The sequence below is a fragment of the Dysidea avara genome, chromosome 8, assembly GCF_963678975.1.
Source record: "Dysidea avara chromosome 8, odDysAvar1.4, whole genome shotgun sequence".
Lineage (NCBI taxonomy): Eukaryota > Metazoa > Porifera > Demospongiae > Dictyoceratida > Dysideidae > Dysidea > Dysidea avara.
In genome coordinates this window covers 33,366,597-33,383,842 of record NC_089279.1, presented here as the reverse complement: position 1 = coordinate 33,383,842, position 17,246 = coordinate 33,366,597, and the positions used below count along the sequence as shown (strand labels likewise).

General features: G+C 36.8%; 2 protein-coding genes across 9 annotated transcripts in view; one reads left to right on the top strand and one right to left on the bottom strand.

Moving 5' to 3' along the window:
* Window positions 1-8,056, top strand: part of LOC136265204 (adhesion G protein-coupled receptor E2-like) — a 38,937-nt gene extending 30,881 nt beyond the window's left edge. For all 3 annotated transcript variants that reach the window (XM_066060051.1, XM_066060052.1, XM_066060050.1), the window contains 23 exons: window positions 2,648-2,743; window positions 2,797-2,895; window positions 3,086-3,177; window positions 3,228-3,382; window positions 3,435-3,483; window positions 3,551-3,619; window positions 3,677-3,797; window positions 3,878-3,997; window positions 4,043-4,109; window positions 4,198-4,312; window positions 4,364-4,434; window positions 4,492-4,621; window positions 4,676-4,776; window positions 4,865-4,976; window positions 5,028-5,184; window positions 5,604-5,670; window positions 5,724-5,790; window positions 6,349-6,446; window positions 7,075-7,201; window positions 7,251-7,292; window positions 7,568-7,627; window positions 7,679-7,718; window positions 7,774-8,056. In XM_066060051.1, the coding sequence (XP_065916123.1) occupies window positions 2,648-2,743; window positions 2,797-2,895; window positions 3,086-3,177; window positions 3,228-3,382; window positions 3,435-3,483; window positions 3,551-3,619; window positions 3,677-3,797; window positions 3,878-3,997; window positions 4,043-4,109; window positions 4,198-4,312; window positions 4,364-4,434; window positions 4,492-4,621; window positions 4,676-4,776; window positions 4,865-4,976; window positions 5,028-5,184; window positions 5,604-5,670; window positions 5,724-5,790; window positions 6,349-6,446; window positions 7,075-7,201; window positions 7,251-7,292; window positions 7,568-7,627; window positions 7,679-7,718; window positions 7,774-7,958 (2,240 nt within the window). In that variant the 3' untranslated portion in view covers window positions 7,959-8,056. The remainder of the gene's footprint in view (window positions 1-2,647; window positions 2,744-2,796; window positions 2,896-3,085; window positions 3,178-3,227; window positions 3,383-3,434; window positions 3,484-3,550; window positions 3,620-3,676; window positions 3,798-3,877; window positions 3,998-4,042; window positions 4,110-4,197; window positions 4,313-4,363; window positions 4,435-4,491; window positions 4,622-4,675; window positions 4,777-4,864; window positions 4,977-5,027; window positions 5,185-5,603; window positions 5,671-5,723; window positions 5,791-6,348; window positions 6,447-7,074; window positions 7,202-7,250; window positions 7,293-7,567; window positions 7,628-7,678; window positions 7,719-7,773) is intronic.
* The window catches only part of LOC136265214 (uncharacterized), a 272,681-nt gene that overhangs the window by 13,842 nt on the left and 241,593 nt on the right, over window positions 1-17,246 (bottom strand). The window lies entirely within an intron of this gene.

The following is a 17,246-nucleotide window of genomic DNA, read 5'->3' as shown; positions in this document are numbered from 1 at the left end:
TCAAGGTATTATCAGTGGATTTATGTTAAAGGTAGGACCAGAATCAGCATGGAAGTTGTATAAGATTGAGATACTCTAGTAGAGCAGTCACCTAACTACTCTAATAGAACATTCAGTGGATGGTTCTGTTATGGAATTTTTCCAATTCTACCTGTACCTATACATACAATGAAATGCTTTAGTCTGTTTAAAAGGCTTGATTCATGTACTTGTGTAGTTGTTATGGATGGCAATACTTAATTCAGGTACACAAGTTCCATTGAAAATGCTCTCAGATTCAATCTCGTATCATTCAAATTTCAAAATTTTCCAGTTTCAGCATTATTATTCTAACATGTACCTATTGTTGTGCATCATGTGCTTGGCTGTCTGAACCTAGCTACACAAACCTTTCCATTAATAAATGCTGCAGAGAGCCGTACCTATAATCTGAAGGCAGTATACAGTATATAAAATATCTACAGGCAAAAATATGCATTTTATGTGGAAATGTCTCCAAACTGTAGTATTTTAGCATATATTTTTCAAAACTTTTCCTGGGGGGGGGGGCATGCCCCCAGACCCCCCTAGTTCCAGCATGCTTCGCATGCTGGGAGGTGTACTTCACACACCTCCACCCAAGAGGTTAGTACCTTCAGTTAGCCCCTCCTTTTTATAAATCCTAGATCCACCCCTGATGCATTAGCACTACAATTAAAAACTTTTTTTCAAAGCATATAATTATTTTCAAAATTTTCCTCAAAGAAGCATTCCATCATACTCCTAGCTTGACATGCAGCTGAATATCACATGAAAGAGATAATCTCCGACTTAAATATCACAACAGATCAATATAAAGTATAGTGTGCATGACTACGTATGACCTCCATTGCAGTCCATGGATGGCCTGACCTCTAAGAATATCTCCGAAATAAGTCAGCTTTTTGTGCTGAGTGAAATAGCTAGTTTCATAATCGAAGCATGGTATACTGTAGCATTAACTAAGCTGTAGCATTAACTAAGGTTGAGCATTATTTATGACATGTAGAAAAATGCTCAGAGTCTTCTGAAACAGTTTCTTCCATCCAACCAGTCAACCTGCAAATACCAAACTTGAAAGTGTTTGTGGATCAGTTGTGTCAGATCCTCTCAATTTGGTCAATGCATAAACTTTACCTCTATAAAACTTTGTTCCTGGCTACGCCACTGAATATAGCAATAAACTGTCATTATTGGCCAATGATGGTGGCATAATTTTGCGAAAGCATAATATTTTATTTTTGAGCACTATACACTCAAAAGCATAATGCTCAACTTTAAGAGCATAATGGCCTCATGACTATACATGGTCATATCAACAGTCATGAGGGAGGTGTAAGTTTCTAGTAATTAACAACTACATTTCTTGTTTGCCAACAATTATCAAGCTATGATAACAAGTTGTAATTTAAATTAGTTTAGGCTTTAAAACACAGGATTCTAACTATATAAAATTTATAAATAAAAAAGAAGAAAACATGCCACCAGACAAGGATTTTAAATCTACAACCTAACCACAACTCTTGCATGTTATGTCAAGAGTTCTAACAGTTAAACTACTTTTCATAGCTGAAGGTTACTCTACACCATTATCTTTAACACACTGTAGAAGAAAACAAAAGCACATGAAGTCTAAAATTAAGAATGAAAATCAGAGTAACCAGATGATAAGTGTTTCATTTCAAACAGGAGTTATGTTAATCAGGGCCGGTGGAAGCACTACGGCCACTGCTGTAGCAGATTTTCACAGCCCAACTTAGCCAGTCATGTGAGCACATGCCTAGCTAAGCTAATATAGCTACACACTAATAAGGTAGCTCCGTATAGTAGTTGCGTCGTCATGACATACACTAATTTATAGACACCAACCATTCTAACCTTTAATGCAGTAAAAGGATGTGCAGCCAACTTCATGTTACCACTTGTTTATCCTCTATTACCGTGTTTTTCAAGTTTCTTGCGAAAATCAAAGCATAAACGTGATCAAACACGTGGTCTGTAATTCAAATATCTCGAACTTGCAAGGTATTTAAAGTGAATATTCGCACCTTTTTCTGATCATTGTACACGTTCAAGTATTGCTAGTATGCTGCAAGATATGTAAGCCTTGCTAGTTCGAAGCACGGATCACGTGTTTGATCACGTTAATGCTTTGATTTTCGCCAGAAACCTGAAAAACACGGTATATTCGTGCATCTAATGATTGAAGCACATGATGACCAGTGTAGTGGAGGTTCTTCCAGCTCTGCTGAGAGGTAGGTTATTATTATTATTATTATTGAGGGTACAGGTAAGAAGGCAAAGCCTGTAAAAACCTGATCAACTGTATAAACGAAATTAGACTTTACACCATGTAGAAAGGTAGTGTGACAGCTAGGGAAGTTATAAAAGTCAGTGTATATATGAAGCAATATCTTAAAATTTACTCTTTTAAAGTGCTAAATTTGCTTCAGAATGTGGTTTACAAACACTAAAAATTCAAAATTTTCCTGGGGAGGTATGCCCCCAGGCCCCCCTAGAGGGCTCATCACAAACCCTGAATCATTACCTGGCTTGTTGTCTAGTACTGCATATCTGAGATGTATTATTTATTGGGTAAATATGTATAGTTTCTGTCTACAATCCTCAGTGTCATGCCCATCACTTACTGCTCCTAATAATGGAATGATTGACTATACTGGGAATATGTCTGAAGACACTTGTACCTTCTCATCTGATCCAGCAAGTAAGTTATATTTTGTACCTGAAGTCTAATGTACGTATAGATGGTACTTCCAGATCCTGTCTGCCAGGCAGAAACAGATAAGGAGTTTGGAATTAAATGGCCGGGTGCAATACGTAATAAAACAGTTATGAGATGCTGTCCAAATGGAACAGGTACTATACAAATTCAAATAAATTACTTATATACCTAGGTTTCCATGACTACATAACATGTAGCAGATAAGTGTGTATAAATATTTGAGGGGAAAATTTTGGAGGCCTTATTTACATAAATTCCAAGCCCAAGTATAAAATTCATTGGGTAGCTACCAGGATTCACTTTTGTAATGAATTTTTTACACAGGTTGTGCATCACGGCTATGCAACTCATCAGGTAAATGGGAAGTAGCAAATGTTAAGAAGTGTTGGAGTGTTGTGTATCAAGAACTGGAAAAGGTACAAGTTAATAATGTAACTAAGGCCAGTATCATCTTTATCACTATAAGAACTCGTCACTACTGGTTAATTCTAGTGATGAAGCACTTCCTGGAATGGCACACAAAATACAAATGGAATTGGCTAAACTAGTCACGCCGGGATCATATTCTATATTCCCTCTTGATCTGAAATCTGTTAATGTTATAAATAGAAATATTTTAGAGTGAGTTGCATGATGTGTTCACCATATCAACCATTCATTACTTCACATTTAGTGCTGTTGAAAATAACACGGATACATTAAATATGGATGGTTTTATTAATGTAAGTAATGGGCTTAACTGTGACTGATCATATTATATAACTATTCAATATGCATGTATACATGCAGACTTCAGTAGGTCTCCACAGCAATTTGCTCCACTCCAGTAATAAACCTGGTTATCTACAGTTAATGGAAGTAAGCATATAGTAATTTTTATGATAACCACTGCTGTATTATTGTATATCATTGCAGATAAACCACACAGAGAATCAACAGTTGATAGTTATTACGGAAAGACTTGGCATACTGTTAGCTAGTAACATCAATAGTACCATTGGAAATAACAGTATGAAATTTAAAGAAAAAAATTTAGGTACAAAAATAATTTTTTTTCTTGTGATGTGTGTATGTGGTTTTTTACCTAGCTTATTTGGTGTATTATTATTTTGTTAGCTATTTCAGTTGAGAAGAGAAATGCATCTAACCTCGAAACTGTTAGTTACATTGGTGTGGAAAATGATGCTGCTATTATTATACCAGCAAGTGTAATTAAAGAAAGATCAGAAACATGTGGTAACTTAATTATTTGCTAAACGGCTATAATATTTTATTTATCAGGTGACAAAATGGTTCCAATTGCTCATATTGAATACACCAATATAGAGGACTATTTACCAAGGAATTTGTAAGTCATACTATATTATAGTATTCTTGAATTGTGTAATACATGCACCTTGTATCAGGACAACCAAATATATTTGTTTATTATTTAGGAGTATGCCAAACAAAGGAGTTCCAGTTAGTTCAGTGATTTCCAGTCAAGTTGGAAATTCCACCATGCCAATGTCTTCTGATGAACCAATTATTTTAATGTTACAACACAATGCTGTAAGTTACACTGATAAGATGTGCCATCTCACTTTATTTGTTTATTCACAGGAGAACATTACAGGAGCTAATGTCAGTACTCTCAGATGTGTATTTTGGAATTTCACTTTAACACAAAATGGGTACGTATTCCTGCATGCATGTACATGCCTAAAAATGAATTGTGATGTCTCTCACAGTGTCACTGGTGGATGGGATACCAACAATGTAGTGGTTGTTGATGTAAATGATACCTTCATTACTTGTAATAGTACTCACTTGACCTCCTTTGCTGTACTAGTAGACGTAAGTGGAGGAACAAGCAAACAGGTGCGCACACAATTTTTTATATAATGATTGTATTTTATTTGCTGTTTGTGACAGAGCAAAGAGGAAGCAACTGCTCTAAAAATAGTGTCATACATTGGATGCAGTGTGTCCATAGTTTGCTCCGTGATAGCTATATGTTTACTGCTAATATACAGGTGTGAAATATAGTTTGTATTAATGGCTTGCTAAAGTATACATACATACAGTTATTGCAATGATATTGGGTATGTATACAAACTACAGGAACACAATCTTAAAAGGAACTCATAATTTCATTCATCTCAATCTTGCAATTGCTCTCCTGTTGTCCTTGCTTGTGTTTATTGGTGGAATTGAAGGTGGCACTTACAACAAAGTAAGCAATAAAAGTTATTGTTGGTGTTTAGCTGTATTCATTTGACCACAGGTCGTGTGTACAGTTGTGGCTGCTCTCTTGCACTACTTATTTACTGCAGTATTCAGTTGGATGTTGTGTGAAGGAATCTTACTTTATGTATTTCTAGTTAAAGTGTTTAACTTGGGATCTTTCACAAAAAAGAAGCTGTATTTTATTTTCGGATGGGGTAAGTAACCCACACACACGCATACACAAGCATGCATGCACCACACACGCACAGACACACACACACACACACACACACACACACACGCAATGGTTCTAGCTGCAATCTTCATTTTCAAAAGAATGATTATTGTGCATGAGTCAATTAATATACGTAGTGACTAGCTGGCCCACTCTCTTCATCAAATTGTTATCTGCTCAAATATTATGGTACACTGTAAGAGTGTTTCAATCATTTTATCAAATAATTATTATGGTACACTGTAAGAGTATTTCAATCATTTTATCAAATGACTGAATGGTAATGTAAAATTCAACCTGTATAAAGTGATTACATATATCAGCCATTTTCAACTGTTTCTCTTTCTGTTCCTGTCTCAACCAAGGAATTATTAACATGCAGTGTTTATATTTCTGAAGGTATTCCTGTACCAATTGTGGCTATTTCAGTTGGAATAGCTCATGATCACTATGGAACTGATGAATTGTAAGGAACAACGTACTGCTTAGCACAATGTAACAAGTTTCTCTTCTCTCTAGTTGCTGGATATCCACTGATGATGGAACTATTTGGGCATTTGCAGGACCTATGCTTCTGATTGTTACCGTAAGAACAAATTTAAGCATGAGAAAGCAAAACTGGTCATTTAAATGAATGAAACATTTAATGTATTGAAATTGTCTCAAGCTAATGCTAATGCTGTTTTAATTGCCAAATTGGCTTGGTAAATGGCTAAAACAGTGAAGCCACAGTTTTCTGAATCTATGGAGACCATCAAATGAATACTCCATAACTCTGCAAAATTACAGAAAAACATTAATTTTCATGTTGTTCAAATACTCTAATAGAACACTCATTATTGTAATATATAGAGCAATCACATTAAAAGTTTGCTGATCAGAAGTTGAGATTTAAGAAAAATTGTATTGCAATGCTTACATATTTAGGACTAATTGTTATGCAACTATTCGCAATGGTAACTGTTACGTATGTATATTGAGCCGATACTCTCTTGTGTGTGTGTGTGTGTGTGTGTGTGTGTGTGTGTGTGTGTGTGTGTGTGTGTGTGTGTGTGTGTGTGTGTGTGTGTGTGTGTGTGTGTGTGTGTGTGTGTGTGTGTGAGTGTGAGTGTGTTTAACCAGAGTCTACTTTCTTTGTATTCAGGTGAACACTGTTATCCTGTTCATGGTGTTTTATGTGTTATACAAGACCAAATCACAGAAAATGAGAGCTGATACAGCCAAAAGAATTGCTGTTGTAAAGTTAGTTATGTAAATGTACATTTGTAACTGGTTTGGCAAAATTCAGCTTCAACTCACAACAAAACATCGTCAGTAGATATGATGATCTCAAGTGATCATTGTATTGTAATGTCTAATGCTACGCTAATGAAAGTATTTGACTGTTTATTAACTGGTGTATAAGTTTCTGGTTCCAAAAATATGCCTGTTTTGAGCAACTTTTGTACATGTAGTAATATTGCACATGATAGCCAAAAATGACTGAAGGCAAAGATCCAGTTTTCAATCTGCAAGACCCTTAATTGGAGCCCTCCTGGGCTTACTGCTAAACACCACTCCAACAAAGCCATGGCCCTTGAATGGTACCAAACCTCTAATGAGTTTCATAGCATCTGAGAAAAGTCACAAACTTGTTACTTCTGAAGAAAGGACATAGAGTATAGTATATATGGTAGTTTATGAGGCCATCCAATTGTGATAAAAACACAAGTTTGATTTTTTTTGTGTGTAGAAGCTGAGTTATGTATGTCAAATCCGTCTCCTTAGCTTGAAGTATTGATTGATTGTTTTGAGGAATTCTTTTGGTATATTCCTCTTTACTGTAGATTGAGCATTTTTCTTTGACTAACTGCTTTTGTACACTCTATAGGTCACTACTTAAAGCAACTGTTGTACTGTTACCACTACTTGGACTGACTTGGGTATTTGGTTTGCTGGCAGTAAATAAAAATACTAGTGTATTTGCTTGGTTATTTACTGTGCTGAATTCCTTACAGGTAATGTTATAACACATTACTGGAAATGTTACACATGTGTATTTAATAGGGGCTATTTCTTCTCAGTTTTCATGTAATCAGAAATGACAAGGTGTGAACATAAAATGACTGGATTTGTGAAAATGGGTCTTACACTGACAACCATATTACCAACTTTGACGATTCATAACTTCAGATTGGAAAAAGATATTGGCTTCACATTTGGTCAGTATTGAGCACTGACATAGCTAAATGAATGGAGGTTTATATGTTTCTTGAACACTAAATTACGGTCTTCCAGAATTGGATGTGTGTGAAAGACCCCTTTTCGCAAATCCAGTCACAAGTACATGATGCGCTAAATGACAAAAAAAACTGATTTTAAAGGTGAGAGCAAGGATCAAGAAAATATTTGGCTTCAAAGAACCAACTTCAACTGTTTTTACTGTAAGAACAATTACGTTATGGTCACAGAAGTAAAGTATGTGTTATTTTTAGGGTCGCAGTCCATATATGTCAAAGAAAGTGATTAGAGAAGGTACATATGGACACAGTCTACATGTCACATAGTTGTATTGTGCATTGTAATTTAGTAACCTCAAAGAAAACTAGCAATGGAACAAATCAGTCACAGTCAGTAGATAAACCTGATTGCAATAATTTTTCTGAAAAAGACTTTAGTCCACAGTCAGGCAGTGAACATCATGATGTTGATATCAAGGTTGAAGATGGACAATATCATAATGGGAACATCAAGATTCAATGTACTGATGTTTAGAAGACCTACAATACTATGTCATATTTGTGCTATCATGATGTATATAGGATGTGTGTTATGTGAAATTTTTCACAGGTTCATTTCAACAATACTGTAAATATACCATATTTACTTGGGTTAAACACCGCAGTGTTTATTACTTCAGTTCCAAAATCCATTCAGGGACTATTCAAAAATCGACCAACATGCACTTGATGCTTGAAAATGATTAATGTTTAAGTCCTTATTCTTGAAATCGAGTAAGTGTGGCATTAAACCAACTGTAATATAGTTGATTATGTGAGATCTATGTACTTAGCAAGTTATACACATGCCCCTATATAATTATACCAACATTATTAATTCTAAAAGTAATAGTAGAACGGCATAGCTCACATATTATTGGTGATTTTAATTTTTTGATTGAAAAGGTTCAAACTTGGCACATACAGATACTGTACTCAATCCCTTATTATTGGGTTTAGTCACTTTAGTGCCAATGACTTGGTGACCTTTACAACCATTTTATATCGAAAATTTTTGTCTTTAACTCCCTGAGGCATTATTTACATTGTTAATGGTAACGTGGTACCAAAGTTAAACGTATTAAATTGGTCTAAGAAATTAATTAATTTTTGTTTGTCAAAGCCATTTCTGATCTAAAGTTATGCTCTAATTTCACCTGCCCATACACCTAAACTATGCTGCACGGTTGTTTTTCACTATTGATAATTAATAGCTCTTGATGATATCAAGAGTCCACAATAGATGATAAGTACAATGTACCATTTGAATATGGCAAATATTTTAAGGCAGCCATGATTCTTTCTAGGCCAAGTATTTCCGTAGAAAATTCATGTTGTTTTGTTGCCATGGAAATCAAACCACAGGGCATCAAGACACACGATAGTGTGTCGTGCGGCCCAAGAAGCCGGCGCGCCACACCCGTGAGTATATTGACAGGAAGAAAGAAAACGTCATTTTCACACATTTGTATCTCGGTAATACCTTGTCCGATTGGAACCAAATTTGCTGCAGAGTTGCCCGCCAGCTAGGGGAGTCTACATTCCAAATTTGAAGGAAATCACTCAAGCCATTTCCGAGATACGAGTGGCCAAAGTTTCGTAGTTTTTTTTCGTTTTTTTTTTCTTCTTCGTCTTTTCGCACACTTGCAAAAATTGCTACAACAAGCAAACGCGTACTCCGATCGCCTTGAAATTTGGCACACAGAAAGGGAGTCCAACGGCGAATCCTAGCATCAACTTTGGTACAAATCCGATGAATGGTTCAGGAGTTATGACCGATTATTCGCGTAAAACAAGATCGATTTGTTGTCACGCCTACAGGGTAAACCGCTTCATGGAATGAGTTGACAATTGCTACGTAGATGGAGTAACCATCGTAGGAGTGCCTTTTGGTGGTTTGAAAGGAATCGAGAAAAAGACCACGGAGATGTGACACAAAACCCAACCTGTGTCACAATTACGCGATCGATTTTTAGGAATAAAAAAGTATTAGGTTTCACGCCTACTAGGCAAACCGCTTAGAGCAATGAGCTGAAAATCGGTGTATAGCTGGAATAATCTTCATAGAAAGTACTTGCAGTAGTACAGAAGAATCGGATTACAAACCACTGAGTTATGATTCGAAAGCCAACTCCGTGTAGCAAATGCGAGATCGAGATACTCTAATAGAACAGTCACCCTAATAGAGCATTCGGCTAATTTATTTACTCCATTATAGAATTTTATTACATCACAAGTTATTCTGTAGGGAGTTCAGCTGCAAACAGTTAATCTTATAGACAGTTCAACAAGAAGACAGTCACCATGTGGAGAGTTAAGCAAATATATCACTGTAGAGATTACAAGTCACACTGAAGAAAGTTCAGCTATAAACAAGTCATGCACCCTGTAGAGAATTCAGCTACAATTAAGTCACTCTCTAGAGAATTCAGCTATACAGAATTCAGCTACACACAAGTCACTGTGGAGAGAGTTCAGCTACAAACAAATTACCCTTTAGAGTGATCAGCAATGAACAAATCAACACAAATCTACCTGTAGAGAGATAAGCTAGAAACAAATCACCCTGTAGAGAGTTCAACTTCAGCTACAAAAAATCACCCTGTAGAGATATCAGCTAGAAACTAGACACAATGTAAGGAGTTCAGCTACAAGCAATCACCCTGTAGAGAGTTCAGCTAAAACAAATCAACCTGCAGAGAGATCAGCTACAAACAAATCACCTTATAGAGAGTTCAGCTACAAACAAATTATCCTGTAGAGAGATCGGCTACAAACAAATCAACCTGCAGAGAGATCAGCTACACACAAATCAACTTGTAGAGAGATCAGCTACAAACAAATCACCCTGTAGAGAGATCAGCTACAAACTACACACAATGTAAGGACGAGTTCAGCTACAAACAAATCACCCTGTAGAGAGTTCAGCTAAAACAAATCAACCTGCAGAGTGATCAGCTACAAACAAATCACCTTATAGACAGTTCAGCTACAAACAAATTACCTTGTAGAGAGATCGGCTACAAACAAATCAACCTGCAGAGAGATCAGCTACACACAATTCAACTTGTAGAGAGATCAGCTACAAACAAATCACCCTGTAGAGAGATCAGCTACAAACTACACACAATGTAAGGAGTTCAGCTACAAGCAAATCACCCTGTAGAGAGTTCAGCTACAAACAAACCAACCTGTAGAGCGATCAGTTAGAAACAAATCACCCTGAAGAGAGGTCAGCTACAAAAAATCACCCTGTAGAGATATCAGCTAGAAACAAATCACCCTGAAGAGAGGTCAGTTACAAAAAATCACCTTGTAGAGAGATCAACTACAAACAAAACACTTTGCAGAGAGCTCAGCTATAAACAAATCAACCTGTAGAGAGATCATCTAGAAACAAATCAACCTGCAGAATGATCAGCTACAAACAAATCAGCTTGTAGAGAGATCAGCTAAAACAAATCAATCTGCAGAGAGATCAGCTACATACAAATCACCATAATTATAGATAGCTCAGCTACAAACAAATTACCTTGTAGAGAGATCGACTACAAACAAATCACCCTGCAGAGAGATCAGCTACACACAAATCAACTTGTATAGAGATCAGCTACAAACAAATCACCCTGTAGAGAGATCAGCTACAAACTAGACACAAAGTAAGGAGTTCAGAAATTACCCTGTAGAGAGTTCATCTACAAACAAATCAACCTGTAGAGCAATCAGCTAGAAACAAATCACCCTGAAGAGAGGTCAGCTACAAAAAATCATCCTGTAGAGAGATCAGCTAGAAACAAATCACCCTGAGGAGAGGTCAGCTACAAAAAAATCACCCTGTAGAGAGATAAACTAGAAACAAATCACCCTGTAGAGAGTTCAGCTACAAGCAAAACACCCTATAGAGAGTTCAGCAACAAAGAAATCACCATGTAGAGAGTTCAGCTGCAAACGATCACCTTATAGAGAGTTCAGCCACAAACAAATTACCTTGTAGAGAGATCGGCTACAAATGAATCAACCTGCAGAGAGATCAGCTACACTCAAATCAACTTGTAGAGAGATTAGCTACAAACAAATCACCCTGTAGAGAGATCAGCTAGAAACTAGACACAATGTAAGGAGTTCAGCTACAAGCAAATCACCCTTTAGTGAGTTCAGCTACAAACAAATCAACCTGCAGTGAGATCACCTACAAAAAAGCACCTTGTACAGAGTTCAGCTATAAACAAATTACCCTGTAGAGAGATCGGCTACAAACAAATCAACCTGTAGAAAGATCAGCTACACACAAATCACCCTGTAGAGAGATCAGCTAGAAACTAGACACAATTAATGTAAGGAGTTCAGCTACAAGTAAACCACCCTGTAGAGAGTTCAGCTAAAACAAATCAACCTGCAGAGAGATCAGCTACAAATAAATCACCTTATAGACAGTTCAGTTACAAACAAATTACCTTATAGAGAGATTGGCTACAAACAAATTAACCTGCAGAGAGATCAGCTACACACAAATCAACTTGTAGAGAGATCAGCTACAAACAAATCACCCTGTAGAGAGATCAGCTAGAAACTAGACACAATGCAAGGAGGAGTTCAGCTACAACCAAAATCACCCTTTAGTGAGTTCAGTTGCAAACAAATAAACCTGCAGTGAGATCACCCACAAAAACGCACTTGTACAGAGTTCAGTTACAAACAAATTACCCTGTAGAGAGATCAGGTAGAAGAATTCACCTTGTAGAGAGTTCAGCAACAAAGAAACCACCATGTAGAGAGTTCAGCTGCAAACAAATCACCCAGTAGAAAGATCAGCTAGAAGAAGTTACCTTGTAGAGAGTTCAGTTACAAAGAAACCATCATATAGAGAGTTCAGCTACAAAGAAATTACCCCATAGAGAGTTCAGCTAGAAGAAGTCACCTTGTAAAGAGTTCAGCTACAAAGAAACTATCATGTACAGAGTTCAGCTACAAAGAAACCACCATGTAGAGTGTTTAGCTGCAAAAAATCACCTGTAGAGAGTTCAGCTAGAAACAAATCACCCTGTAGAGAGATCAGCTAGAAGAGGTCACCTTGTAGAGAGTTTAGCTACAAAGAAACCACCACATAAAGAGTTCAGCTGCAAATAAATCACTTGTAGAGAGTTCAGCTACAAGTAAATCCCCTGTAGAGGGATCAGCTAGAAGAAGTCACCTTGTAGAGAGTTCAGCTACAAACAAATCACCCTGTAGAGAGATCAGCTAGAAGAAGTTACCTTGTAGATAGTTCAGCTACAACAATTCACCCTGTAGAAAGATCAGCTAGAAGAAGTCACCTTGTAGAGTATTCAGTTACAAAGAAACCATTATGTAGAGAGTTCAGCTGCAAACAAATCACTCTGTAGAGAGTTCAGCTACAAAGAAACCGCCATGTAGAGAGTTCAGCCTCAAACAAACCACCTTGTAGAGAATTCAACTACAACAAATCACCCCGTAGAGAAAAAGTTACCTTGTAGAGAGTTCAGCTACAAAGAAACTATCATGTAGGGAGTTCAGCTACAAAGAAACCACCATGTAGAGAGTTTAGCTGCAAACAAATCACCTGCAGAGAGTTCAGCTAGAAACAAATCACCCCGTAGAGAGATCAGCTGGACGAAGTCACCTTGTAGAGAGTTCAGCTACAAAGGAACCATCATGTAGAGAGTTCAGCTGCAAACAAATCACCCTGTAGAGAGTTCAGTTACAAAAAAAATCACCCTGTAGAGAGTTCAGCTAGACGAAGTCACCTTATAGAGAGTTCAGCTACAAAGAAACCACCATGTAGAGAGTTTAGCTGCAAACAAATCACCTGTAGAGAGTTCAGCTAGAAACAAATCACCCTGTAGAGAGACCAGCTAGAAGAGGTCACCTTGTAGAGAGTTCAGCTACAAAGAAACCATTCTGTATATAGTTCAGCTACATTTCAAGTCACCCAGTAGAGAGATCAACTGCAAAAAAATATCCTGTGGGGAATAATGGGCATGTAATAAATATATGTATATAATTTGTATAATTACTAATAAAATCAAAAACAATTGAAGCATTAAAAATCTTCTTTAAGTTCTTTTCTTCTTCCTGTGGTAAAGAAAAAACATATAGGTTAAAAAAGCCCCAAAGCCAGCCATAGGCCGGCTTTGCAGTATACAAATACAAAAAGAAGTGATATCTAATCAAAAACAGCCAAGCTGTAAAAAAAGGTGCGGCCCCAAAAAAGGCCATGGTGAATTTGGTGCCAAGACCAAGCGGCACAAAATTCACCTGAATTGTCGTTATTAAAATGTAACCATTAACCTACCATCACAGCCATTTCTTGGCCGCCACCTTGGATTTCACATCTTTTTTCACCATGGCCTTTTTGGGGGCCGCACCTTTTTTTACAGCTTGGCTGTTTTTGATTAGATAATTATTATACCAATTCACGTTGTCATTTTTGATATCTGTTATTGTAAACCTGTTATTTCCAGCCTGACATTGTAACCTTGTTATAGGGACCCGCCGATTATGCTGGCATAGTTTTGAACATAATAGGTACCTAAAAGCATTGAGCATAATGTCAGCATAAAAGGTTAAATATTTGTACGATAGTGTAAATTCTTGCTGGAAAAATGACAATTGCAGATAAGATCGATATACTCTAATAGAGCAGTCAGTAACTCTAATAGAACAATCATCAAACTGACTGTTCTATTAGAGTATATCGATCTTGTCTGTTACATGCAGGCATGCAGCAAGAATTTATTATTTGTGTTCCAACCACTCATTTTTTTCTTGTTAAACTAGTAGCAAAGTATATGAACTAAGGCAGGGGCGGATCCAAGAGCTGTCAAGGGGAGGGGCACAAACAGGCTAAGTTGTAGGTGGTTGGGGAGAGTCAGATTCTCTTGTTAGTTGTTCAGTGCATTTTTGAACCAGCAAATAATCACCTCTTAGCAGTGTTTCACTGTTGATTTTTGTCATTTTGGCCTTTGCAGATGGTTGTGAAGTCTTAAAAGCTGTTTTAAAGGCTCTGAATGTCTTGACCAACATCACGATAATTAATTTTAGAGGCGCTTAGTACGCACGAAGGTGCTGGACCACAATTTCACAGTTAGTTTGACTTTGACTTTGGTTTCAGGTGAATTTGTAGTAAAATGTGTATGATGAATTTTATATGATCTTGGCCTGACATTAGTTTAGTATTTTAATCAGAGTCAAAAGTATGGCTGGCTCCTCCAGGGAAGGGGGAGGGGGGGGGGGAGGGGCATTTGCCCCAAATGCCCCATCCTGGATCCGCCATTGTAAGGCATGAACATTTAGCATAATCGAGCATAATAGGTAAATATTGAGCATTAATTTAAGCATAATAGGTGAATTTTTGAGCAGTGCAGCATAGCATAATAGGTAAAATTATGAGCATAATCGGCGGGTCCCTAAACCTTAACCTTTGTGACTGTTAGTATAAAATAAGCTGTAATAGTGTGTTGTACTCTCTTCTTCTGATGCTGAGTTATAATAAGAGTGATTCTAATAGTAGTTTGCTCAGTGGAGTATTACACATGTGCTTAAACTAACCTTCTTGCAGGGTTTGTGATCATAATGTGAGAATTGTATATTTTGTGTGAAAGTCATAAAACACTTTTCATATCAATATTATTATACTTCTAATATTAAAGTTCTTAATCTAAGAAACAATGTAATTTTTAGGGCAATAACTAAAAAACTGTACATCTCAAATGCATAGGTAAATTTATAGCTCTGCAAGCATTTATTATGCTCTAATAGAGCAGTCACAGCATTTTTCAGAGGAGCGGTGTAGCAAGCTATGTATGTAGTAATAGATATAGTTGGTGGAGGGCAGCTATTGTCAGCAAGTACTTACCATTTTCTTTCTTTTTTGTCTTCGACTTACAACTAGGCCATGGTATCACCAAGCTAGATCCCCAGCCCCTTTTAAATAAAGGTGTCTCCACCACCACTAACTGATAATGTTATATACTTGTATGCTGAATGATCTTCAGTGGAGTAGTTAGGAACAACACAAAATGAATATAAAATTATTGTATTTTTAACTTCACATGCCTGTAGATAGTAAATTGTGGAGGTAATGCAGGCTATGTTATGTACATTCGTACAACTATTTTACAGTCCCTTACTAATTGCTATTACCTAAAAATCACCAAGTGTTCAGTTCCTCCCATGTCGTGTCAATCAATCAGTTCAAAGTTTAAGTTTAGTAAAATTAAGGAGCATGATCACATGAACATAATTCCATAGAACAGAGAAGTTGTATTCCACAGTAACGTATATATGCGAAAGATAAAACTGACAGATCATGAGTTATAGCTACATATATATATACATAGTTTTCAAGTTGGTCTTTACATATAGATTAGTTTAATTAGATTTTGTGCAAATAAATTTTGCGAATCCTTGGTAAAATCCTCATTGCATGTGATCTTGCATTCACTATTACGTTATCAGGGGCAGATCCAGGGGGGGGCTTTGGGGGCTGAAGCCCCCCCCTTCATATTTAGGCTTTACTTGATCAATATGCTGAGTATTATAATGAAATTTTGTCTTAGCATAATTATATGATCACTAATAATACAAATACTCATAAAACCACCTTATAAACATCTTTCCAAGGTATTATCAGTGGATTTATGCTGAAATTTATGCAACAAGGACCCGAATCAGCATTGGAGGTTTACAAGATCGAGATACTCTAATAGAGCAGTCAGCTAACTACTCTAATAGAACATTCACTGGAAACATGTAGTTGGTTCTGTTATGGAATTTTTCCAAATCTGCCTGCACCTATACATGCAATGAAATGAATTGGTCTGTTTAAAGGGCTTCATTCATCTACTTGTGTAGTTAATATGTATGACAATACTTAATTCAGGTTCACAATTTCCATTGAAAATGCTCTCAGATTCAATCTTGTATTGTTCAAATTTCAAAATCAGTTTTCCACTTTCTCAACATTATTATTCTAACATGCACCTATTCAGTGTTGTGCAATTGTGAGAGGGGTGCATCATGTACTTGGTTGTCTGTACCTACCCAAACTTTTCCATTAGCAAAATGCTTCAGAGAGCCATACCTATAATCTAAAGGCAGTATATAAAATATCTACAGGCAGAAAATATTATGAATTTTATGTGGAAATGTCTCCAAATTGCAGTGTTTTAGCATCTATTTTTCAAAATTTTCCTGGGGGGGCATGCCCCCAGACCCCCCTAGTTCCAGCATGCTTCGCATGCTGGGAAGTGTGCTTCGCTACCTCTACCCAAGAGATTAGTACCTTGAGTTAGCCACCCCCTTTTATAAATCCTAGATCCACCCCTGGTTATGTAGCTGTCTAACACTAGTAAGCTGTCAATCTCTTTTAGTATCCCCCTAGTTACATGAATCAAACCATATATATATATTATATTTCTCAGGGGTAACACTTACGTACCTCCAAGTGTACATGTCACACTGAGGAATAGGATATACAGGACTATGTTGTTGTAACATTAGCTACCCATTTAGATTCTTTACCAGTTAGCTAGGTATAGTGACCAGGTGTGGTAATATAATGGAAGTTCCTTTACAGAAGGCAAATCAGTCGATATTTCATAATTGATCTCTATTCCCTGGCAGAGCATTGTGATTATGGACAATTACATGATCAAAATAATGGTGAGAAACAGAACTAGGCCTGAGCCTATTATGCTTTTGAGTAATACTCCAAAATTTCCCCTATTATGCTCAAATTATGCCCAGTTATGTCCCATTATGCTCC